Raw genomic sequence first — 27,339 nt, 5'->3', positions numbered from 1 at the left:
TTTAATGAAATGGAACTCAGATCTTCCTCCTCACCTCCAAGCACAGGCTTTTATAATGCTTTTTGCCCTGATAATACAGAAAATAAATAAATAAAACACAAAATCTCATTGGTCAACAGATCTATACCCTGACTCTTCAGGAGGTTCTACCAAGAAGGCAAGCAAGCAGATAGCCACATGGGTGACCACAGAATGGCCATCTCTGCTAAGTGCCAACAGGCAGGACACCTCCCCATTTGGGCAGCAATGGAGAGTAAAGGGTGGAGGGTCGAGTGTAGGCGCTGCTCAAAAACTGGCAGACTTTCCACAGGCTTAGAACATCTTTATCAAGCTGAACCTGGATGGTCAGATTCAGGCTGGAGATTGGCTCTAGTCTTCTGCTCAGGGTTTGGCAAAGCAAATATATTTATGAGTCTAATATAAGAAAGAAGGTCCTTCATCTGATTCAATCATCCTAAATGTAATTAATATTGATTAATTAACCAACTTGACTAAAGACATAACTGACTATGCATAAATATAAAAATAATAATCACTTTCCCTATGGAATCATACTAAATTGGATAATACTAATCAGAAAGAAACAAGGGAAGAGATCAATAAATCAATCATTTCTCACATTAACATAGTGCCTAGGACACATTGAGTATTAAATTAATTCATTAATTGATTAATTAAATAAAGGATTGATTGATATGGAGATGGTGAGGGTAGAGAAGCTGTGTGCCATTTTCATCTTTGTTACATATACTTATGTTGTGTTAGGGCAAAGATAACTTTCTTGTGTCATTTCATTCCAGTAATAAATCTGGGCAAAGAAGGTATTGTCAAAAGAGCCAGTGAGAAACAGTAAAAAGACAAGTTTCACAATATAGAAAAAAAATAAAGGGAATAATAAAACAAGGCTCTAAAATAAGAATAATTAATAGATATATAATAATAATAATAAGTAATAAATAGGTCTCTAGAGATTGATTAGAGCTGGTTTGAAGGACTTTAAATGTCAAACAGAAGAATATATATATTTATTGGATCCCAGAGGTGGCACTTACATTAGGGGATTCACAAGGTCATAACTTCACTTTAGGAAAATCACTGCTTTCCCAGTCTTGGGGAGGATGAACTGGGTCAGGCAGAGGCTGAGGCAAGGAGACCATTAGGAGTCAAGAGGTGTTGAGATCCTGTCCTAGGGGATCATTGGGTGAGTGGAGAGAAAAGGACAGATGTGAGAGAAGTGGAGGAAGAAGTGACTGCAGAGATTCTAAGAATGAGGAATGAAGAATAACAGCAAGGTTAAACCTAGGTAGGGAGCAGCAGTGGATTGAGAGCCAGGGGGGTCCTGGGTTGGCCTCAGACACTTCCCAGCTGTGTGACCCTGGGCAAGTCACTTGACCCCCATTGCCTAGCCCTTACCACTCTTCTGCCTTGGAACCAATACACAGTATTGGGAAAATAAGGGATTTTCTTCCTTTTTTTTTTTTAAAGGTTAAACTTGGATGCCTGGGAGGATAGTGATGCTCTCTTCAAAAACACAGAAGTTTAGAAGAGGAATGAGTGTAGGGGAAAAGATAATGAGTTCTGTTTGGGGCATGTGGGGTTTGAGATATCTATAGGATATTCAGTTTCAAATGTTCAATAAGCAGTTGGTGGAATGGGATTAGAGTCCAGGAAAAAAATTAAAGGTAAGCATGTTGTCCTCTTTGTGACCCCATTTGGGGTTTTCTTGGCAATGGTTTGTCATTTCCTTCTCCAGCTCATTTTCAGATGAGGAAACTGAGGGAAACAGGTGATAAGCCCAGGGACACAGAGCTAGGGAGTGTCTGAAGTTGGATTGGAATTCAGATCTTCCTTCCTCTAAGCAGGTGCTCTATCCATTGCTCCACTCAGCTTCCCCCTAAGCTAAATAGACCAAATATACAGTGTCTTTTTCATATACATTTCTGCTCCTACTCTTTAACCTATTCTATAACTTCTGATTAACATACTTGTTGAAAACCAGATTCCAATAATTAATCTGCTCCCACTAATCTCATTGAGATGTAATAGATCAAATTTGCCCCTTTGTGTTAGATCTCTAGATTGTTTAGATTTTTCCAACACTGTGTGTTGTGTGTGCATACATAAAACCAGATAGAAGGATAACCTAACAGAAGGGTGAAGAACTGAAGGTACAAATTGACACTTATATTTGGATACTCTATGTATTTTTTACCAATACTTAATTACAATATTAATTTAAAAAAGAAATCAAAGAATTGATATGAGACCTATGCATCTCAAAATGATGTACTAGATCAAATTTGCCCTGTTGGGTTGTGATCTCTAGTTTGTCTGGTTTATTTCCTATACACTGAATGTTTGTACACACACACACACACATATATAGAAGAATTCCAGGTCTGGAGTCAGAAAGACTCATCTTTCAAATCTGTCCTCATCTATGAGTTCAAGAAATGCTAAACACTCTAGTTAATGACTTTGTCAAGAAAATTCCAAATGGGATTATAGTCAGACACAACTGAAAATGACTGGACAACACACATATGTGTGTATGTGTTAGTATAATACTAGATATCTATGCATACATATGCATAATTTAATATATATTTATGTATCATATGTATGCATATATAAATGTGTTTCAGATAACCTACTAGAAAGGTGATAGGCTCATGGTATATGTTGATACACATATTTGAAAATGGTCATTGGTGAATTTGTTTTGCTTGACTAAATCTATTTCTTCACAAAGGTATTTTTTAATAAGGAAAACAAGGGAAAATAGATTTTGATTTATTAAAAATTTAATTTTAAAAAGGTAAAAAATAAACATGAGAGATCTTGAACAAAAAGCATTTTTTCCACCTAAAACTGCTTCTGCCTGCACTCCCTATCTTGGAATGGTATGAGATGGTATCTCCTTGTTCTCTGGCTGGCACATTAGTAGAGCAGGTAGGATATCAGGATGATATTCACAGTAGCAACAGCAGAGGCACTGACTTCTTGCTCCAGGAACAACATGATTATAAAACCCTGGTCTGTGTTCTCCATGAGATCTTTTTATCCTAAATACCTGGTAGTATTTAAAAGCTGGCTGGAGAGGAGGAAAAAAAAAACAAACCTAATGATTTGAATTGGGCAATATAGGTCCTATCCCCTTGGAAATGACAATTCTCTTTAGGTCTCCCTCAGTTTCCTCATCTGTAAAATCAGAGAACTGGCATAAATGATCTCTACAATCCTTTCTGGCTTAATACTCTATATTTTGTGTCCTCAAAGAATCCTTTCTTTGGCAAGGAGAGAAATGAAATGTAAAATTTCCATCTTTTTCCAATTTCAATCTCTTCTTGCTTCTCATTTATATTTAAATGCATGAGAACACTTTGAAGTTTGACCAAAACATAATTAGTGTCTCAGGCTAGCTTCTCGGTCCTGTCTATTGCAATACAAACTGCAGACTTTTCAAATAGGAAGTGGATGAAGGGAAATCAGGACTCACCAAATAGTGATGGGAAGGGAATGTAATAATAACTAACGAACATTTATTGTGACAAAATTACATATATTATCTCATTTAAGCCTCTTCTCAACCCTGTAAGATGGTTACTGACTATATCCCCCAATTTACAAATTGGGAAACTGAGGCATGAAGAGACTGGTCCATACAGCTACTATGCACTGGATGGGGCATTCAAATTCAGATCTCTCCTGACCCCAATTCAGGCCATCCCTCCAAGAGGAGCCACAGAAGTCAAAGAAGAGAAGAGAGAAGACATCATGGATTTCTGTCATAGCTGGCTTAGCACAGAGACTTGCCCTTTTCATTTCTCTGCTTCTGCATACCTAGAGAGCAGGTGCACTTGATAACAATAGGTTTATTTTTACATTGAGTATTTTCACTAGCCAACTAGAGAGATGTGATAAGGCACGTGTGGGGGGGAGGCAGAGGAAGAGGAAGAAGTGAGCTCTAGGTCCCAGTTCTTTCACCGTACAAAGAGCCTTCGATGGAAGAAAAAACTGGCCATCACTGTCCCTTCATGCTACAGAGACTGTCGTGATCTTTGCCTGAAAAAACTTAGCTAGACGAAACTCACCCTCTTGGGGAAATGAGCAAACCCCGGGGGAGGGTACAGAATTACGTCATTACAATTCCAGGTATTCCAAGTGATCCTGTGGATAGAAAGCCAACCCTGGAGAAGGGAAGTTCTAGTTGGAATCTGGCCTCAGCTACTTTTTAATTGTCAGACCTGAGCAAGACAGGTAATCCTATTGCTCAGCCTTTCCTTTTCTGCTCTTCTGTTTTGGAACTGAAACTTAGTATTGATTCTAAGACAGAAGGAAAGGATATGGAGAAAGACAACAATTATAGGTCGTCGGTGTGTGGCCACTTCTCATGCTACCCGATTCTAGAGCATATTCTTCCACAGAGCTCCCCAGAGGCTCTACCTACCGTGTTGGAAGTCTTTCTCTAGGGCTTGCTGTATTTCGTGGGTATCCGTGCATCTAGCATTCCTAGCTCTCTGCACACGGTAAACTCTTCCTCTCTGGTCATATATGTGCTCCATGATATCCCGTGTACACCTTCCTGCACAAAAGTCACCACTGGAAATGCAAGGCGTCTCCAAAAGTTTTAATGCTGTCTGAGCTTGTTAAAGGTTTAAATTAAATAAACTATAAAGCTTTAATAGGCTTAGATTACAACGAGCCTTTTGGAACCTCCTGTACACTGCTTTCAACCATAAGCCACCATATTTGCTCACCAAAGAGGTTCACAACTGTGATGGAAGTGGTCCTGCCCAGGGTTCAAATTGATGCTCTGCGTACAGGGTTTTAAAGGATTGACTACGTAAACAGTCCATCTGCAAGCATCTATTAAGGACTAATCCTGTGCCAAGCAGTATGCTCAGCTCCAGAGAGACACAGAAAAAGCAAAATCAGGCCCTTTGGCTTACATTTTAATGGAAGAGATAACTATGCAAATCAGAAAAGACAAGTTCAATGGAGAGAAGATAGAAGGTAACCTTAGATGTGGGCAGCAAACAGATAAGCCTTTCTAAGGGTCTTTCTGTGCCCATTCCTTCTTGGATCACAAATCAGGCAATCTTCTCTGTCTATGGCTACCTTATCTTTCTGCATCTTCACACTATGGACAGGGGAGGACTGGGCTTGGAGACAGAAGAATTCACCAAGAAATTTGAAGCTAACTCCTGCACACTGAAACCAATGCTCCGGGAAAGTACAGTCATCCCGATGGTCACTTGGCAATGTGAGTTTTGACCTTCCTGGCCTCCTGCCCTATACACCACTGTTAGTTTTAATAAGCCTGAATCCCAAAGCTAAAAGCGAGACTAATCAAAATGTAAAAAGCAGCTTGTTCCTAATCAGGAAGAAGCAGACTCATTTAATTTGGTGGCTTTCTCGGCCAGTTCCAAGCTGCTTTTTGTAGAAAAGAATTCCTGGACTAATAACTCCTTGGTCTTGCCAGTCTTGGATGTTCCCTAATCTTTGCTCAAACCACATAAAAGTAAAGAGATGGGGCAAATGTTCTCCCAACATATTTTATTTTTTCCAAACCAAAAATGGTACCCTCACAAACACACATTCACCCCAAATGGAAGCTCCATTAAGAGAACCTCATGAACATATCCCTAATAAACCTCTGGCTATAATATTGAAGCAATAGGTTCAATAAATATGTGTTACGTGCCTTTTTGCAAGGTTTTATGCTAGGAAGTGGAAAAAAATAAAAACAAAAACAAAAAAGAGTCTACTCAAAAACAGAGGGAAAAGTCCTCATATATAAAAGCATAGTTATGGTAGCAAAGATCAAAAGGGAGAGGGCTTGAACAAACTATGGTGCATAGATACTATAGAATACTATGGTACCATAAGAAAAACAATTGAAAAATGAAGAAATCAGAGAAGCTCAAAAAGACTTATATGAAATAATGCAAAAGTGAGCAGAACCAGGAAAAGGTTAGAAAGGAGGGTTGGAATATATTTTCCTCCAACAACACTGAAAGACTTCAGAACTCTGATCAACACAGGGACTGATCAAAAATATGGTAGAGGCAGCTGGGTAGCTCAGTGGATTGAGAGCTAGCCCTAGAGACGGGAGGTCCTGGGTTCAAATGTGGCCTCAGACACTTCCCAGCTGTGTGACCCTGGGCAAGTCACTTGACCCCCATTGCCTAGCCCTGACCACTCTCCTGCCTTGGATCCAATACACAGTATTGATTCTAAGATGGAAGGTAAGGGTTTTAATAAAAATATATGGTAAATAGTAGATATGGAAACAAGCATATATTTTCACACACAATCAATGTGTTGATTTGATTTAGTTTAACTAATTTTATACAAGAGCAAGCCATAAGTTCCTAAACCAGGCTCCTCATGTGTAAAATGAGAGAGTAAGTCTAGATGACCTGAGGATCTAGACAGACATATGGCATGCTGAATTTCACAAATAAACAGGTTTGGTTGGAAAGTAGAATGTATAAAATAAAAAAAGGAAAGGTAAGTTGGAACTAGATGGTTTGAAGGCTGAGACATTTGTATTTTTTCCTAGAGAAAGTAGGGAGCCAATGAAGATTTTTGAGTAGCAGCATAACAATTTCAAAACTACTTTAAAAAAATTATTTTAGTAGCTCTGCAAGAAATAGACTGGTGGAGCACGACTGTATTGCTAGTGGAGTTGGGAATTAATGCAACCATTCTGGAAGGCAATTTGGAATTGTGCCTAAAGGGCTTTAAAAGGCTGCCTGCCCTTTGACCCAATCATACCATGGCTGGGTTTGTACCTCAAAGGGATAATAAAGAAAAAGACTTGTACAAGAATATTCATAGCTGCGCTCTTTGTGGTGGCCAAAAACTGGAAAGCGAGGGGATGCCCATCAATTGGGGAATGGCTGAACAAATTGTGGTATATGTTGGTGATGGAGTACTATTGTGCTCAAAGGAACAATAAAGTGGAGGAATTCCATGGAGACTGGAACGACCTCCAGGAAGTGATGCAGAGTGAGAGGAGCAGAACCAGGAGAACATTGTACACAGAGACAAACACACTGTGGTATAATCGAACGTAATGGACTCTGCTAGCAGCAATGCAATGACCCAGGACAATCCAGAGGAACTTAGAAGAAAAAACGTTATCCACATCCAGAGAAAGAACTGTGGGAGCAGAAACACAGAAGAAAAACATATGATTGATTATGTGGTTTGATGGGGATATGATTAGGGTTTTCATGTTAAAAGATCACTTTATTGCAAATAAGAATAACATGGAAATAGATTTTGAACAATGATACATGTATAACCCAGTGGAATTACCTGTCAGCTCTGGGAGGGGGGAGGGATGAGGGCTGGGGAAGAACATGAATCATGGAACCATGGAAAAATAGCCTAAATAAATTAACTATTAAAAGTCAGTATGCAAATTTTTTTTTTAAAGGAGTAGATTGGTGAAGTGGAATTGCTTGTCGGTTCTGGGAGGGGGGAGGGAAAGAAAATATATCATATAAACATGGAAAAAATTTTTTTAATTTAGAAAAAAAGAAAGAAAATAAATAGATTGGTGAGTAGAGGGCCTGGAAGCAGGCTGCCTATTAGAAAACTATTTTAATAGTACAGGTAGGAGGTGAAAACAGCCTGAACAAGGGTGATGGTTGTGTAAGTAGAGAGGAGGACAGATGGGAGAGATGCTGCAGAAGTAGAATTGACTTTTGGCAATTGAGCAGATAAGGTAAGTGAGGGAGAAGGAAAAATCAAGGATAAATTCCAAGGTTGCAAATCTGAGTAAATAGAAAGATGATTTTTGTTATTCAGTTGTTTTTCAGGAATGTCCAATTCTTTGTGACCCCATTTTTTGAGGTTTTTCTGGCAAAGATAATGGAGTGGTTTGCCATTTCCTGTTCTGACTCATTTTACAGAGGAGAAAACTGAGGCAAATAAGGTTACGTGGCTTCCCCAGGGCCACACAGCTAGAAAATATCAAAGGCCAAATTTGAACTGAGGAAGACAAATCTTCCTGACTCCAGGCCTAGAGCTATTCACTATGCCACCTACTTCCCAGGTAAAAAGATGGTAGTATCCTCATTAGAAATTTGGGGGTAGGGAGCAGCTGGCTGGCTCAGTGGATTGAGAGCCAGGCCTAGAGATGGGAGGTCCTGGGTTCAAATCTGACCTCAGACACTTCCCAGCTGTGTGACCCTGGGCAAGTCACTTCACCCCCATTGCCTAGCCCTTACCACTCTTCTTCCTTGGAACCAATATACAGTATTGATTCCAAGATGGAAGGTAAGGGTTTAAAAAAAAAGAAAGAAAGAAATTTGGGGGTAGACTTAAATAGGCAATGAATTTCATTTCTGGACATGACTTTGAAGCTTGCCCAGAACATTTAGGTGACATGACCAGCAAGGAGTTGGTAATATGGAATTAATTGTCCAGCTAGGAGGCTCAGTGGATAGAGTTCAAATCTAGTCTCAGATACTTCCTAGCTGGATGTCTCTGGTCAAGTCACTTAATCCTAATTGCCTAACCCTTATCACTCATCCTGCCCTGGAATTGATACATGGTATTGGTTCTAAGACAGAAGGTTAGGGTTTCCAAAAAATAAAAGTTCAGCTAGGAAATCCAGGTTGGAAAACCAGATACATAAGTCATTTGTGGAAGATCAATGAATGTAAAGGAGTGGAACATCAAGAAAGGCTCTGCAGAGAGGAGAGAAGATAGAGCCTCACCCCTAATTAGAGGACCACCAATGTATGATAAGCCAATGATGGATTCTGAAAGCAGGTAAATGACCAAGAATCAACATCCAAAAATGATAGCAACTTGTTACGTGGTGCCCTTTTGGCATGACTCGGGTATGGCTAATTTTAGAGAACTTATTATTAATCTATTTATTAATCCATTAATGTTTTATTAATTAATTTAATTATTAAATACTTATTATAATCTATTAATCCATTGTAATTCTAATTATTCAACAGTTTTCCACTGTATTAGAAGGCACCAAGTCTAGGTTGCAGCACTAGCTCCTGCAGTACCCAAGAGTTCAAGATGTCTATTCTTTAGCTCAAGTCAGAACCTCTCTCACCTCCATCTGTTAAAAGAGGAAGAAGATTTTGATAGCTTCTAAGGTCCCTGAAAGCTCTAAATCCTAAAATCCTATGATCTTGCCTTTGGTTTCTCCAGCTAAGATTCTCTCAGACATGGGCATACATGTAAATTTGGGGCTACGGCTGCTTCTATTACAGATCCCAAAATGGCAGTCTCATGGGACAGTGGATCGAGTGCCTGGCCCTGGAATCAGGCAGTCCTACATTTAAATCTGGCCTCAGGTACTTACTAACTGTGTGACCCTGGGCAACTCGCTTAACCCTCTTTTGCTGTTTCCTCACCTGTAAAATAGGGGAAATAATAGCACCTACCTCCCAGGGTTGTTTTGAGAATCAAACAAAATAATAATTATAAAGTATTGCCTGGCACAGTTACTGTTATATTCTTTTGTTGAGTTATTTCAGTTGTGGCTAGCTCTTCCTGACCCTATTTAGGGTTTTCTTGGCAAAGATTCAAAAGTGATTTGCCACTTCCTTCTCCAGCTTGTTTTACAAATGAGGCACTGAGGCAGAGTTAAAAGGCTTGTCCAGGGTCACACAGCTAGTAAATGTCTGAGGGTAGATTTGCATTCAAGAAGATGAGTCTTCCAGATTCCAAGTCCTGTGCCACCTATATCTAAATGTTAGCACAATAACATGATTCTATTTAATAGAATTGTTCAGAAGGAATAGTGTTCTATCCATCTCTAATTGAAATGATGACTTTGGTAGAAATACTTAAATTATTTCCATAATTAAATTAAACACTAAATATTTCTGTGATCAGAGAATTATGTCACTACCTCACAACTGTATAATGTTTTGACATTACTTTTCATATACATCAACCTACTTGATCCTCAGAAAAAAGCTTGGGAGGGGGGGTCCTCGTAATATTATTATTACTGTCTGGATCTGTAATTTCACTAGTAAAGTGAGGTCATAATAAGGAATCTCCTGCAGAAAAACCAACTGTTCCATACCTTATTGCCTTAGGGCAGGGATTCTTAACCTGGGTCCATGGACTCTCAAGGGATCTGTGGAGATTTCAGGGTGTCTGTGAGCTGGGATGGGAGAAATTGTTACATCTTTATTTCAACATAACAGTTTCTTTTTTAATCCTATGTATTTTATTTGATGAATTTTAAAACAGCATTCTGAGACAGGACTGTGACATACATAAGGTTAAGGTCCTCTGTCTTAGAGGTTTACCCAGGACCCATTGAGAGAGGAAATGGCTTCCACAAAAGTTTTTAAAGCATCTTTCAAAATCTGCCCCCCCAAGAACAAATGTTCAGAATTACAGCACAACTCAGAATTTCTTTTTACCGAATTTGCTGCATTCTCACAAACACACTAAGATTTTGAGCAAAATGTTTATTGTCTATTTAATTTTATCTAAGTAGGCAAGATATTGTACTAAAGGAAAGAAATATTTTTAAACCACCAATAACAAAAAGAGATTTCCTTAAATTGAAAAAAATAAGAAAAAAGTTTTACTATATTTAAGCATAAATAAAATCCATAAACTTAATAGGGATTCTTGGTTATTCACATCCTTCTGATTCCAATAGTTTGGGTACCCCCCAAAATCAGCAATATTTAAACCGTCATGATTAGCTGCTGAGATCAGACATTCTTTAATATCAATTATACTGTATATTCCTCAAAGGCAGAGCCCTTGTATTCCCTAGGCACCCCTTCCTTGTCTTTTGTGAGAATGCTAGGTTAAAAATGCTGCCATGAATGTTCCATATACAAATATTCTTTGCAAAAAAAAGATACCATAAATGTCACTTCCAAAAAACTAGAAAAATGATGCCCTGAAGATAAAAAAGTAATGTTAGAACAATGAACAAATATAGATAAAAAATTTAAATGGATATACCTTAGATCTATATATAAAAGAGGAAACCAATCAAGGACTAGGAAAAGTCACAGAAAGCTGAATGATGACACGGATTCAATTTTTTTCAATTCTATTCAACAAATATGTATTAAACACCTACTACTGTGAACGTAGTATTGTGTTCCATACTAGGAATACAAAACAAAAATACAACAGTCCCTGCCCTCAAGCAGGCTTCTGAGGGTAGGGTGGGGAAGAATATACATGTACCCCCAAGAAGTAACTACAGGGTAATTTGAGGAGATCAGGGAAAGATTCCTCATAGGAAGGAATGTCCAGAACTAAACCCTGAAGGAACCAGGGGATTCCAAGAGATGAGAACCACATTCCTGGTATGCAGGCATCAAAGGCCTTTTCCTCTTTAGGGTCTGCTGATGTCAAGTCATTAACACACCTTCTACTCCTAACCATTAATGCACCGGCTACTCCTAACAAGAGCTTATATTTATGCAGCATTTTACAATTTACAAAGCACTTTACAGGTTACTTCATTGGATCCTCACAACGATCCTAAGAGACTGGAATAGTTTTCATCCCCATTTAAAAGACGAGGAAATTGAGACTCATGGAAAGCACTGCTCTAACATCACCAAATCAATGACAGAATCGTAACTTGAACCCAGGTCTCCAGACTTGCAAGTTCTTTCCATTGCTGCAAGAAAATTCAATAAACTGAGATACATACTCTGAGCAAAATCAGTCTAAACAATGGCATGTATAACTTAACAGAGGGTCAGATTGAGCACCTCAGTGAGGCTAGGGACCCCAATAAGAAAGGGGGACCCTCTTTTATTGGTGCGTGTGTGTGCGCGCGCACACACACACACACATACACACACCCATTGCAATTGCCTATACCAAGAAAAGCGTCTGGTTAATCATGCCCCTCTCTGACAATTAAGGAATGTGAATTGCTTTATGGGACTCATCTGCCTCCTGTAATCTTTGTAGGGGATCAATACCACCAGACTCACTGTCCCCTTAGAGATCAAATCTCCTCTAACTGAACAAGGAAGGGAAGGATGCAGATACATCTTGTTTGGGGCTTACAGACAACAAACAGATGTCTCAGGGGCTAGCATAGCACGAGTGATACACAACATTCCCTTTCAATTATACCTTTAAACTAACTCAGAGGGAAAACTGCATTCCTGAACTTAATTCAAGGATGTAAAAATGTGGCTTGAGCAATCATTCAAAATGGAGCAATAATACAGAAGAGAGTTAATTACAGAAAAGGATCAATTATTAAATGATACAGAATAATTTTAATTTCCTCCTGCAGTCTCCAAAGATCTCTCTCAGCCATTACTTAGTAGCACCAGATGGAATAATGCATATAAAAACAATCTGGACACTGTACAATGTTATGCAAATTTGTAGTATTACCGTTATTGGTTACAATAAAACAAAATTGTTCATAAATGAAGAAACAAAAGTCATAGGACTTAGCATAGGAAAGGACCTTAGAAATCCTCTAATCAAATGCCTTCATTTTATAGATGAGAAAACTGAGGCATAAAGAGGTTAGGGAATTTGCCCAAGGCCGCATGGGTAATAAAGTGAGGGAGCCAAAATTTGAACTCGGGTCTTCTGACTCCAAATGAAGTGCTCTTCCTACAGCATTCTGCTACTTTGTCTTTGGTGCCAGAGAAAATGAGATACCAAAAACCAAGAAAATATATTAAACGGTACAAACAATAGTCTGGTCTAAAAATGCCACCCCTCTACCCCCCACCCCCTACAATTACCAAATGAATCTCTATAGACTTGATGAGGATTTATTAGCCTGGGCCTATGATGGTGTCTTGCCGGCAGGCGTCTGCCATCAAGAAGCCAGTTTTTAGCCTTAAACTAGCAAAGAAGATAGAAGCTGGTTTTCGGGAGGGCACAACAAAACAGTTCCACACTGTCCCCTGGAGGACAATAATACTTAGCTGAATTAGTTATAGGAGGAGAAATTTCTGAATCTACCATTCTCAGGAGGGAAAAAGATGCCACTAAAATGTTGGGAATCTGCCCCATTCAATCACTCTGGGCTACAGGAGTGACATTTGCAGTGGCAACCTTTGGGGCCTACCATGGATAGGGGTCTAATGATATAAAATTAAAATACTGTAACTTGCTGATACAGTGATTCCTACCTTTCACTAGTAAATGGGGAATTAAAGATACTTTTGGAGAGGGGAAACTTCTACTTACTTTTCTTACCACCAGGAGGCAGGATTCCTTCTAATCTTTAGCTATCTTCTCTATAGGGAAAAAAAGACACTATAGAAAATAAAATGTTAGAATTGGAGTGGAGAAGACTTGAGTTCAAGTCTTGCCTCTGATACCTACTAACTATTTGGATAATAATACCTGTAAGCATCTTCCTCAGAGGGCTGTTGAATTCTCAAATGAATTGGGCAATGTGTTGAAAGTGTTCCTCAAGCCTTAAAGCACAATATAAATTATTTTACTGTTTATCAAACTTTCTGCCTTCAGTGAATCTAATGCAGGGTTGGAAGGGCGGGAGACAACCTGGAAATAAAAATTGAACCAAAAATAAACAAATGTCCAAAAAAAATCACTTTGCAAACCCTAAAACTTGAGAAATGCTAAATATTGCTATTATTGGTCCCAAAGCCTAGCCATCAAAGCTGGGTCTGTCATGTGTCCTGAGTTTCTTCATTTGTTCCACTGAGATGGCTGCTCATTGTGGCTGTCTTCTGTTTCCTGGGCCTCAGCATGCCTGCCTGTAGATGAGCTCCTTCAGTTGCCCCAGCCTATCCTTTCTCAGAGCTTCTCTGATAGCATGGAAGAAGCCAAAATAGTGCTGGAAGTTGTGCATCATGAGGAGCACCCCCGCCAGCAGCTCATTGGTCACCAGCAGGTGGTGGACATAAGCCCGACTATGGTTCTTACAGCAGTAACAGGAACACCCCCCGACCAGAGGACCAAAATCATCGCGGTACCTGAGGAAGAAAGGAGAGACAGGATCCCAGGAATGGGAACAAAGAACACAGACTAGACACGCAGCTGAAACAGAAACTCAAAGCAAATGCTGCCTGGTAATCTGTAATAATGTGTGCTGACAGCAGCTGTCTCAAAAATAAGTAGAAGGCACACTACAGTATTATGTTGTTGTTAGTATTATGTAATTCTTAATCAGGATGCAAGTGGCTTTTGTTGTTCAGTCATTTACTTGTGTCTGACTCTTCACGATGCCATTTGGGACTTTCTTGGCAGAGATATTGGAGAGGTTCACCATTTCCTTCTCTATTTTACAGGTGAGGAAACTGAGGCAAACAGGATTAAATGACTTGCTCAGATTCATATAACTTGTGATTGTCTAAGGCCAGATCTGAACTCAGGAAGAGGAGTCTTCCTGGCTCTCGGCTCAGCACTCTATCTACTGCACCACCTGATGCTACTGATAATATATTAATAACATTCTCATTATTCATAATAATAAAACAACATCATTAAAGGTATACACTAATGATGGTATTATTATTATTGTTGTTATTAATAATGCTATTGGTCATAACAATAAAATAATATCATTAAAAATCCTCCTTAATGACATTACTGTTGTAATCAATATTATCAATAATGTTATTCATAATGTTATTAATTATGTTATTGATATTATGTTATCATTGCTCATGTTATCACTAATGCATTCAATAATCATTTATCATTTCTAACACCATTATTGATCATACAATAAAAACATCATTAAGACACCTGTAGTGTGCTTTGTATGTTTATTAATAACAATCATGATAAATAACAATAACTACTGTTTATATGGTGCTCTAATTGCTCAGCATTTTATATCTCATTTAATCCTCATGACAAACCTATGCCTCTAGAAAGTATCTCTTTAGCTTCATATTTGTCAGGCCTAAAAAATATATGATTCAAGATTCACACAACTAAAAGGACACCAGAAAATTGAAACATAATTGAAAAATAAAATAAATTAAAGATAAAACAGAACAAAGATCATTTAAATCAGGAGTTCTAAACCTTTACTCTATGGGCTTGCTTTTTGTTTAATATCTTGATAATTGCATTTCCACATAATCAATTTCCTTTGTAATCCCATGTATTTTATTTTGTGCATTTATTTAAAAATTGAATTTTAAGAAGGATTCCCATGAGGGCCCATACAACAAAATAAGTTTCAGATCCCCTGTTCTAAGGAAATAGGCACACAAGATGGACAGATTACCACAAGTAGGTAATAAATCTGATGGTAACTTTTCAAAGCAAAAAAGGGAAAGATCTGGAGATATACATGCACTTTCTGAAAAGAAAAAGCATATACTTGAATCTCTAAGAGACAAAATTTTTCTGGGCCCTCACAAGCATATGCAAAAAATATTCAGTCAAAATTAGTTCAGAAAGTTGATCCCCAAAAAGGTGATACAAACTTTTAAAAGTAGTTGCACAACTTAAAAACCAGAACAAAAAGCATACATTGACAAGGAAATCTCAGCTATTAACAACAAAAGGTTACTCACATTTTTTCTTTCAGATTTATTTCAAAAGATGTTTCTGGAACACATTTAGTTGTAATAATCTTATCTATATGTTCCCCATTTTCTTCTCCTTCCTTCTGCCCATTTTGCTGTAATACTATAGAACAAAACAGTAACAAAAGATCAGGAATGACAGTGAAGGAAACTTTGTGTATTTTGTGTATTCTAATCTCTTTGGCATTTGTTTCTTTGGTTATTTCTCAAGAAAAAGGTCTAAAGGTTAGTTTTTTAAATCAATTAAGCTTCATGATATAAATTTTTTTGTAGTCAATGGGCTCACACACACATATATACAAATAGAAAAACGGGAACAAAAGAAATAAAACATATAAAGGTCAGGCAACTTGTGAACTTAAAAGAAGGAAAGAGGAAAAAACTTACACAGAGATTCTAACCTACTCAGGTGTGGATTACTAAAAGGATTACTCTACTCAGGTGTGAATTCAGAATGGGCTGTCCTTTGGAAAACGTATACTGTGATTGGCAGATGGAAGAACTTAGGGGAGGTAACATAGGAGAAAACCCACTATATAAGAAAAAGAACAGACTGTTGAAAGAAATCTCTTGAGATATACAGGCTCTTGAGAGACAATCTCTAAGGAGGTCTTTCAAGGGAGGCTGACTCTGGCTGGAACTCCATCTGGGGAGACTCTGTCCCCCTGAATCCTCGTTTGAACAGATCTTATGGTGAGTGATTAGGACTGACTTAAATCTTTTTTTTTTAGGGCTTAGACCTGGGTTGGCCAGGGCTGCCTGGGCCGGCCTATTCTTTTCTCATTTATATCCTTTTTTTTCTCTCTCTCTCTTTCTTTGATTCCTCATTGTATTATTAATTAAAAATCTCTATAAAACCCAGTTGACTTGGGTATATTCATAATTGGGAATATTTCCCTGGCGACCACCTTATATTTGATTTAAATCAAGACACTGTGGTGAAAACATATTTCCTGCAGTCACAATTTACTCACCCACTCATATCTATCACAATTTATATCTTCCACTATTTAAATCACTACAGTTTACGACCCTCAACCATTTTAACTCTTACAGTTTAAGGCATCCACTCTTTTCAATGCCACAGTTTAACCTTTTAAATCTCACAGTATGCAGTTCAATCAGGGAGTTTATAAGACCAAAGGGTTAGGAGGTTGTCCCTTAGCATATACTCCATTTGAATGCATACAGATAGATTTTATCAATATGCCAAAAGACAAAGGGTTTAAGTATTGCCTGGTCATAATAGACTGACTAGATGGCCAGAAGTTTTTCCTGCCAAAAAAGAGCAACGCAGCATTTGTAGTCAAAATCCTATTAAAAGAAATCATACCTAGATTTGGGATTCCCTCAAAATTTGACTCAGACCATGGAAGTCACTTTACTCAATCAATATTAAATGAAATTTATAAAAATCTATGAATACAAGCAACATACCATACACTGTATCATCCCCAAAGTTCAGGGCAAGTGGAGAGATTAAATAAAGACATCAAAACATTGATAGGAAAATTTTGTGCAGAAACACACCAAAAATGGACAGACATTCTGCCATTAGTTCTGTTCCATCTTAGAACAAGACCTAGTGGAGATTTGCACATCATTCCATTTGAGATGCTATATGGACATGCAATTTGGCAAGGAAGGACTTGTAAACCAGGTGGAGACTGTCAATTAACAAAATATATACAAGCTTTACAAACAAGATAGCAGAGTTGCATGAAATGGGCTTGATACAACAAACAGTACCCCTGGATTACAATTTGCACAACATCAAACCAGGAGCCATAGTATAGTTAAAAAATTTCAATAGAAAATTGGCTACAGTCATAAAATGGACTGGACCACATGAAGTATTGCTTACTACCACAACAGCTACAAAAATTGCAGGGTAAGACTCATGGTTCCACTGTTCCCACATAAAACCAGAAAAAAGTAAGCATCACTGTAACAGACATAGAAGATAATTAAACAAAAAATAGTGCTGAGAATTGAAAACAAAAACTGATTAACATCAAAAAGTACACACAAAGAAATAATAGTGACACATAATGCTCGAGAGAACTTTCCAGCCCAGAGGAAAAGCATCCCAGAGGAAAAGATTTTAAACCAGCCCAGAGAAAAAGCATCAAGAAAAGCTGCTAGAGAGAAGAAACAAAGAAAAAAGCTGAAATGGACAGCTAAGACTTTGTAAATTTGTTTATATAAGAAGAGGACAGATCGAAAACAGGACTTGTATATAAGACTAAGTGTGTTGAAATAATAAAACAAAAGTAATTTCACATTAGGGAAATAGCATGCATCACTACATAACTTGGAAGAAAGAAGAGATCCATCAGTCAACATGAGAAGTGCAAATCTGAAGAAACTTGATAAGTATTAATTCAACACAACACTATTAGACATAAAACACAAAAACACAAACTGGCATATTGAGAGACCTTGTTTAAATAAATAAGTGTCTGAAATTGTATTTATGCGAAATGTAAATAGTTCCATAAGGCCTTAGGCAAATAGAAAGATCAATAGTAAACTGTGTAAACCTTAAAATTTCTAAGACTTATGAATGTTGGAAATTTCCCCATTGGGAAATTTCATACTTGAAAAAATTTCCTACTTATAGTAAGAACTCTATTGGAATGTGAAACTCCTTGGCATGGGAGGATCCTTCTCCTCCCTACTTAAGACTACTTTAGGACAGAAACCTTTTGCTAAACAATGGAAAGGGCTTTGACCTATGCTTAAGCATAGAACAGGAAGTTTTTTGAGTCATGATTGATTTTAGAATTGATACAATAGAGATACTTGGAATGACAGAACCAGGTCTTGGAAACTACAATCCCCACCCTACTCAGAGTAACAGGATTTAGGAAGGGCTACAGCAAAGATCAAGATTTAATTATTTGAGAATATGACCTTCAACAGACATGTGCAAAAGAGACAGACCTCTGGGCGGTCCAGGGTTAAGCTAGAGCAACCATTGGCACAGGGGAGAGATCGACAGTGATTGGTAGATATGAGTACTGAGGGGAGGGAACTTAGATGGTTTCCTTAAAGATAGCGGGGTCTGAGGACTGAGAGGAGAGTTTTTGCTCTGAAGGAGGTCTGAGAGGAGAGAGGTCCTGGAGGGAGAGCTCCTGGAGAGGTCTTGAAGGAGGCTGTGGAAGGAGAACTCAGAAGGAGTCAGGAGGAGAATTCTCTGGAAACATTTCTTGAAAGGAGGCTCTCTTGAAGGTGGAGCCTGAGGTTGGCATGAGAAGCCTTACCTAGAGAGATCTTGGGTGAGTGATAAAACCAACTGACTGATTTATCTCTTAGGACTGAGGTCTAGGCCTTATTGGCTTGAGGCCCTTCATTCTTATTCCTTTCTTACTTTCTCTCTTTTTCTATTGATTAATCAGTGTATTATAAATTAAATTTCTCTATAAAACCCAGTTGGCTTGGGCATAGTCATAAATTGGGAATATATTCCCTGGCGACCATCTTATATTTATATAAACCCAAGACACAGTAGAAAACATATTTCAGCGGTCATAATTGATATATATATTTCCCTTGCTCCCAAACATTTTAATTATCACAGTTTATGGCTCCCACTCTTATCTACAACTATTTAACGCTCAAAACTATTTTAAATCTAACAACTGACGTCAGGATGTGGAACAATGTATATTATTATATTATATTTAAATAATCTCTATAAATAATGTATATATTATAGTTAGTAACACAGTGATAGTCTATAAATATTTAGCATAGCATGTATTTATGTGGTACATAAGATTAAGTTATAGATTAGACTAGACACTTAGATAATAGTTATAAGTAGGGAATAGATTAGGAGTAATTTAAGTTAAACATAGCATAAACAATTAGTTATACATAGGAATAGACTTAAGCTGCATTTGCAGATAGATAGTAAACTTTTAATTGTTTATTGTAAAGCTGATGCTGAAATTGTGTTTAGTAGATATATATAGATAAGATAGTCTGCAAATAATAATATATATAAAATAGGAAAACTGTTTTAGTTAACTTAGCAAAAGTAGTATTAGCACTAAGATTCAAATTTCTTGTATGGTTTTGTTCAAACATTTATTACACTGAATTTATTGTAAAACCCCAAATTACCCTTACCCAAACTTTCCTGCTAAGAATTCCTTAGAGTAGATTTAGTAAATTGGTAACTATAATATAAATAAGTGACCTTGGGAAGGTCACAACAAAAAAAGGGAACGATTGTGGAAAGGAAACTAGAAATAAGTTCTGAACTTTCTGCCACTGTGTTGGAGTAAGCAACAGTGGGAATATCAAGAGAGAAGAAATTGTCAAGACTGACAGTTGGTGGGGGAAGGGGCAACTGGGAGTGGCAGTTGGGTCTTGTGACTAGCACTTCCTTCCTGCCGGCTTTACTTCCTTCCTGGTGTTGGAGGTGGGAGGAGTATTGGCTTCCCAGTCTGGATCCGGAGTGCCTCTTCCTGGTTCAGCCCAAAGTCACAGGCCCAATCTGCTCTGAAAATTAGAACTTTCCTTGGTTGCTTTCTGTCTACTGCTAAGATTCTGAAATTGACAAAACTAGTACAGAGGACAGGAGTAGGAGAAACCCTCCACCAGACTGTGAGGTCTGACCTTAGCTCCAAAGCTGAGGAAGGCTCCAGCCTTATTTAGGGACATCCCTTACCCCTCTTTCCTGATGCTGCTAAAATCCAAACTGGTTATTAAACTTTATCTTATTTGAATTCGCAGTCAAATAAGTGGATTATCTTTTCTGGGGCATAGAGGGAGCTGAACATCAGTTCAGTAATTCAATGACAAACAGTCCTTATCGGACCCAGGCTGCTTCCTCTCTGCAGGGGGCATCTCTCTCCTTTGCATCACTGAGCAATATTCCCTCTCTCCCCTCAATTCCTCCATACCTTGCTACAAACCTTCCTTATCCCATTCTTCATATCCTCCCCATCTTTTCCCAATAAATATAACAATGGCAAAGAAGGCTCAAAATTCCAGGAAGGAATAGAGGAGCTGAGAGAATTAAAAACTGTCAGCTTACTTCTGGTCAGCTCTCTGCTGGAGTGGACAGTCTGAGAAGAGGACCTCTGAGATGGAGGATCCCTCTGGACATTGATTACCTTCCATCGAACCCCTAAATCTCTCTGGCTCAAGCTGAAGACAAAAGTAGACTGGAACTTTATAGGAAGCCATCTACTGAGATCTCTCTTTCCCCAAATTGTTCTGAACTTCAACTTACAGCCAGATTAGCTTAGGAGAAAGGACAACCAGCAACTGACCGAAAGGAGGGTCAGGCTGATAGCCTGAACCCCTCAGGATTTGGGGAAGGGGGAAAAGGTCAGTTGAAAATCTATAGGGATTCCTGTTTCCTACTTTCCTCACCCAACACCCACACTCTCCCTGCCTTTTGTGTCCTCAAAATTAAAGTGTTACCATTTAGATCAGGTCTGCTTGCTTTCTGACACCAAAGATTTGGGGAAAACCATACCTTTTCCCAAAGAGGAGAACTAGCTCAAAGCCAGAGCTGAGAATGGAACTCAGATCTCAAAGGGGAAAAGTAGCAGTTGAGATATTGGGAGGATCCAGTGGCAGGAAATTTACCCTGCCTCTCAACAACAGCTAATATCAAGAAAGGAGGCTGTGGGTCATTTTTCTAAAACCTTTGCCTCCACTTCCTAAACCCAATCTCTGAGGGGACATATTCTGTCCCTCTGGAAGACAAATTGTGCTATCTTCCCCAAAGGGAAAAGAGGGGAAGATTGATCTCTTCCCTATCTCAATTTCTTCAGCTCTTTCACCCCCTCTCTCCAGTTCCCCAGTGTGTGTGTGTGTGTGTGAGAGAGAGAGAGAGAGAGAGAGAGAGAGAGAGGAGAGACCTCTTTCTGGTAATACATTAAACAACCATAAAATGATGGTAGAGGTCTAACCAAGTAGTGTAGTTGATGGGAAAGGAAGAGCTGGCTAGGCTTCAGAGCCCTCCTTAAAGGGAGGCTCTGGGAAGAGCTCTTTATCTGCCCTCCAGACCTCTAATCAGAGAGGCAGAGACCACTAAGGGTACTGATGAGATATAAGTACCAAAAATGAAGCAATGAGGTTCCTGGTGATGAGCTTTTCTGAGAGGATCATTGTGATGGCAGAGTTGAAACCAAGCAATGTAGCTGTAGTATTCCTATTAGTCATTTATGGTACATGAATAAGTCATTACTTTTATTGGTTGTTTCTAATTTTTTTTTTTGCTAACATAAATAATGTTGTTAGTAAAATTTTTGTACACATGGGTCTTCTTCATGTCAATAACATTTCTGAGGCAGAATTTTAGTAGTGAGAAGATTTATTTCAAATATATTGAGTTATTTCTATTTCTGGGTTTTCAATGGGGTTCATGCTATAAAAATGGAGACTTGAACCCCGGATTCCAATGCCCAGAAGTCCTTGCTCTAAGTTCTGAAAATGCCCTCTAATCTCACTGAGATTCTCACCTGGGCTGAGAACAAATTATTATTTAAAGAGTCTCTGCCTATAGCTCACGCTCTTTCCTGTTTCCGCTTCTAAGCAGACACGTCTCTCATGATATAAGTGAAATTGAATGGGCCGCTCGGCCCACCTATGCATGTGCTTTCTTACTTGTATTTTCTTAAATTCTTAATCTTAAATAAACCTCATAAAAATATAATACTTCTAGAATAAAACTAATTTTTACCTGCCACAGTTTGGCAATTTTAATCTTAAAAATGTCCCTTAGACATCTTTACTCATTCCTTTGTTCCTAGAAAATTCAAGGTATGCCTATTTTAGAGTAACTTCCATTGAAGGGTGATAGAAAAGTGAGATTACGGGTTCTGTCTTGCCTGGTAAATAAAACCAGCCTAAGTCAGCTGTGTCTGCAAGAAGCAGAACAGAGTCCTTGAGTCTCCACTGGGTTGAATGGAGAATGTCATGTTTAACTGGATAGGACCTGATCAGAGAGCCTGACTTTCCATCATCAACCAAGGAATTGAGGAAGGTCTGAAAGCATAATGGACCACCTCCTCATTGGCTCTTCACGAATTAGATATCTTGGGATTCCTAGGGTAGGGCTGAATAATTAGCTTCCAAAATGGTATTTAAGAATCCACACAGCTTTCTTCTGGGGTCTGTGACAAAGATTAATTAATGTAATACTTATTGCTAGCCTAATCAGAAATTGATTTTGCCTGGGTTTCTAATCTGGAATGCAGTCTCTTGGAATTTTTAATCATCATGATACTGAGAAACACTGGGTGAGAGGGAACAAACATATCTATAACTGTCTGAATAATTCCGTATTGCTTTCCAAAAAGATGTTCCCATTTCACAGTCCCATCAGCAGTATAGTGAAGCATCTGTTTTTTTTAATAGTTCAACAGTGTCAGTGCTGACTATTATCATTATAAACTACTTGTTGTCAATTTGATAGGTGAAGGGGGAGATCTCAGATTTTTAAAAAATGTATGCTTCCGATTTATGACATTCACTAGGAGAAGCAGTTGTAGCAGAGTGGACAGGGGCAGCTCTGGGTTCAATTTCCATCTCAGATACCCACTGGCTGTGTGATGTTGACAGGTCACTTAACCTCCTGGTGCCCTGGAGCCACTCTCTAGACTCTACATTGAAGGGCAATTACTGATCTGGATCAATAATGGGAGTTTTCTACACAAAACAAGTCACAGGACTAGTCCAAAAATTATGTTATTAAAACTTTATCATTGACCGTTAATGCAACTAACTAACCTGGGAATGTGAATACTTTTTCATGCACTTATTGAGAATATTTGCTTCTTTGATGAATGACCTATTCTTTTCCTTTGTGTTACTCATCTGGTAAGGAATGGGTCTTACTCAGAAACATGGAAAAATTCTTCACAGATTTTGGATACAAGACTCAGAAATGTTTATAGTTTATAAACTTATAGTTTATAAGGAATCTTCCCTTATCTGTTTCTTTGTTTCTTATTTAGATGGCTTGTTTTTGATTATACAAAATCTTTTTATATACTTGAATATGTCTATTTTGTCTTGTAACTTCTCTATTCAATAAACAGCTTAGCATTTTACACTTGTCTACAACTGCAAGAGACATAACATTTCATTATTCTCTGATTTTAAAACTCTCAATTTAGATAGTTGATTCATTTAGACATTACTGTGGTAGCGAGTATGAGTTGTGGGTTTGAAGTTTAGATGGTAAACTCATTTTTCACCAAACTGCAATATTATTCCCAATAGATTTTACTGAATAATGATTTCCTTCCCCAGTTAGGTAATCTTAAATTTATTGAACACTAACCTGCCATATTCATTTGATTCTGGTTCTATTACCTAATTTTTTCTACAGATTAAAAAAAAAACTATTTAGCACTAGATAAGTTTGATAATTACTGCCTTACTGTATAATTTAAGATCTGGCAGAGCAAGATCACCCTCCTTTTTATTTTTTTTATAACTTTCCTAGTTAGTAATGAACTTTTCCCTCCATCTAATTCTATAAAAAATTCCACTGGAATTTGGATTAGTATTAAATTCAATCTAAATTTGAGTAGTATTATCTTTTTAAAATTATAATAGGTCAACCCATTCATATGACACTATCTCTCTTCAATTATTTAATTTTTCTTTGTTTCTGAGAAGAAATTTTATTATTTTTAATAGTAACATATTAACATGTTTGTTATTATTAAATTTTATATCCTAATTTTATATATACTATGTCTAGTATGTATACTAATTTATACATTATTATTTGTTATTAAAATAATAATTTTTAATACTAAGATATCAATAGGGTAATGGGCTTAGTGGATGGCATGCACCAGGTCTGGAATTGGGAGGACCCGTGTTCATATCTGGCCTCAAACACTTCCTGTGTGACTTTGAGCAAGTCACATAACCTTCATTATCTTTACCACTCTTCTACCTTAGAACTGGTGCTTAGTCTTGATTCTAAGATAGAATATAAGAGTTTAAGAAAATAAAGATATTAATACAGATTATTCTCAGATATTTTAAAAATCATAACATAGGTCTTGGGTGTGTGTATGTCTTAGTAGGTCAAAGCATAAATATTTGATATGTCATTATTTTAAGTAGTATTTCAAGAGATCTACATTATATTCCACTATTTTTCTGAGCTTGCTTATAATGTCAAATAGAAGCATGTCAAAGCAGATACAGGTGATCATGGAGTCAGGAAGATTAGGGTTCAAATCCTGTCTTGGGCTCAATCTGGCCTTGTGAATATTCATTGTTGTTGTTCACTTATTTTTAACTCTGACTCTTCATGACCCCATTTAGGGTTTTCTGGGAAAAGTTCCTGGAATGGTTTGCCATTTCTTTCTTTAGCTCATTTTACAGATGAGGAAACTGGGACAAGGTTAAGGGACTTGCCCAGGGTCACAAAGCAAGTAAGTGTCTGAGACCAGATTTGAATTTAGGAAGATGAGCCTTCTTATCCAGGCCCAGCACTCTATCCACTGCATCTACCTGCTGTGTGATTACAGCAAGTCGATTCTCTCTTAAAACCTTAGGCAAGTCCATTAAATCTAAAGTTGCAAAGAAGTTGCAGATTAGCACAGGTGGAGGGAGACTCACACATTTGAAATCCTAGGTCTAGACCTCAAAACAAAACCAAAAAAAAAAAAAACCAAACCTGCAAACTGATTATCTCAAATTCTTTTGTTGATATTTTCAGTTTTCTAAATAAACCTCTTCTTTGCCTACGCATATTCATTTACTTTTCTCCTCTTGTGAGATGGGTTTGTTTTACAAATTCTCTTCCCAGGGCCACAGATTTGGGCTAGAAAGGCCCTTGGCCTTGACACTCACTTTACCAATGCCCCATTAGGGTCTAGTGAGATGAAGTGACATGCCTGAGAAGGGTTAGACCAGGATCTGAACCCACAGGCCAGATCTTGACTGGTGCCAGCTTTCCACTACCATGTGCTTCCTGGAACAGGAACCTTTGTTAAGCACGAGGACTCCTGGGTCTGGCATTTGCAGTTCTTCACAATAATGACCAAGCCATTTCTTCAAGCCTTATCAACACTGATGCTCTTCTACAGGTCCCAACAAACTACTCACTTCTTGCCCCGCCCCCCAGCTGTCTCACCTCTGGGCTGCCTCCCATTCTGGACCCATCCCCCACAGCCCAGGACTCCTGAGGCACACTACTAGTCTGAGACACTCACTCACTCTCTCTCTCTCTCTCTCTCTCTCTCTCTCTCTCTCTCTCTCTCTCTCTCTCGCACGCGCACATGCACTAAGCTGGGCTGCCAGGTTCCTGAGGCTTCCTCATAGGATGTGTAAGATACTCACCCATGTCTTCGGGGTTGGGCTCGTAATCAAAGCTGAAAGTCAGGGCACAGCCCCGTTCTGTCGCTTGGTAAGGGAAAAAACTCTCAAATAGGTCCACCCCTGCCTCAATGCATTCCAGTACTTCGTCTGGCTGCCCAATACCACAGATGAGCCTACCAAGGAAAGAGCAAAAACAACGGCACAAGAGCAATGTGAGAAACAAAACCACTCCATCGGAATGTCTTTTTTCAGAAAGACATTAATAATAATGATGACTAATACTTATATAATGCCCTGAACTTTGTAAAGCACTTATGCCTCATCTGATCCTCACAACAACCCTATGAAGTTGGTGCATATTTTTAGTCCCATTTTTTCAGGTGAAAAAATGGAGGTTGGAGAAATGTATAGTGACTTGTCCAAGGTCATACCCAGCTAGTAAAATGGTTGAGGCAGGATTTGAACTTGGGTTTTCTTGATTCTCAAAAGTTCTATCCACTATACCACCTAGCTGCCTAACTACAATAGGCTTAGAACCCCTGAAAATACCTACAAAAGAGATATTTCCCAGTAGTAAATGAATAGGGAAAATGTTAAGATCCTACCTTGGTAGAGAATCTTGGGGTGAGCCTTTCTTATCTATCTATCTATCCAGGACACTGCTGATGTAACCTTTCCTCCTGACTAAATCACATACTATATTTTGACTTCTTAGCCTGTAATGTTTTGTGCACTGGCCCAGGAATGAAATTTTATCAGCTGTACTTCAGGTGTACTCAAATAATGGATTGCAAACTCATAAATCTGCAAAATCAATTCTAGCCATCAGAACTACAGCTTTGCTCTGGGAACTAAGAATCCAACTTGCTTTTTATCTTTGCTGCACCATAACAAGTGATAAAAAAAATAAATAAACTGCTGCAAACTAATCAGGGACAGTGAGTGACTTGGTGGTGCATAAAGTTCCCTCACATGGTTAATGATTTGTCAGTAAAACAAGTCCAAAGGATGAGGAAGATTTTTTGTTGGGTTGTTTCTTATTTTTGCTTTTTTTAAAACTAGGTTCAGCTACTTGTTAATGTTTTGTCAGGGGAAAGATTACAAGACTTACTAGTCTTTACTCCAAGTTCAGGAAAAGGCAGACTTTAACATTGTATTGAAGTGCCCGGTATAGTGATCCCAAGGATGAAACAAGACCAACAATAAAACACACAGGAGGGAGTTTATTGAACAAACTGCAGTTTGAGTTCAGCACTCTAAAAATGGCTGGAGCCCCGAGTCTGGGGCTTGCAGGCTTTTTATACACTTTTGTGGTAGAGGGAGTGCACAAGAATTCCTGGGGTGGGGGGAGTGAACAGGAACTCCTGAGGCTGGGGTGTTATCAGTTCCTGGCATATGTCAAGAGGGGGAGGGTCAGGAACTTCTGGGGTTGGGGGTTAGGGAAGGGAAAGAAGGGGTTTGGGAGCTGGCTCTTCAGTATCAGAACACA

General features: G+C 38.3%; 1 protein-coding gene across 5 annotated transcripts in view; it reads right to left on the bottom strand.

The window, feature by feature from the left end:
• Positions 1-10,460: 10,460 nt before the first annotated feature.
• The window catches only part of QTRT2 (queuine tRNA-ribosyltransferase accessory subunit 2), a 47,229-nt gene continuing 30,350 nt past the window's right edge, over positions 10,461-27,339 (bottom strand). For all 5 annotated transcript variants that reach the window (XM_007493712.3, XM_007493711.3, XM_007493713.3 and 2 more), the window contains exons 7-9: positions 25,872-26,023; positions 15,522-15,636; positions 10,461-13,964 (exon numbers count right to left, since the gene is read on the bottom strand). In XM_007493712.3, the coding sequence (XP_007493774.2) occupies positions 13,733-13,964; positions 15,522-15,636; positions 25,872-26,023 (499 nt within the window). In that variant the 3' untranslated portion in view covers positions 10,461-13,732. The remainder of the gene's footprint in view (positions 13,965-15,521; positions 15,637-25,871; positions 26,024-27,339) is intronic.

Source organism: Monodelphis domestica, chromosome 4 (assembly GCF_027887165.1).
Source record: "Monodelphis domestica isolate mMonDom1 chromosome 4, mMonDom1.pri, whole genome shotgun sequence".
In the NCBI taxonomy this organism is placed as follows: Eukaryota; Metazoa; Chordata; class Mammalia; order Didelphimorphia; family Didelphidae; genus Monodelphis; species Monodelphis domestica.
Note: the sequence above shows the minus strand (reverse complement) of the source record. Positions and strands in the feature narration are given on the sequence as shown.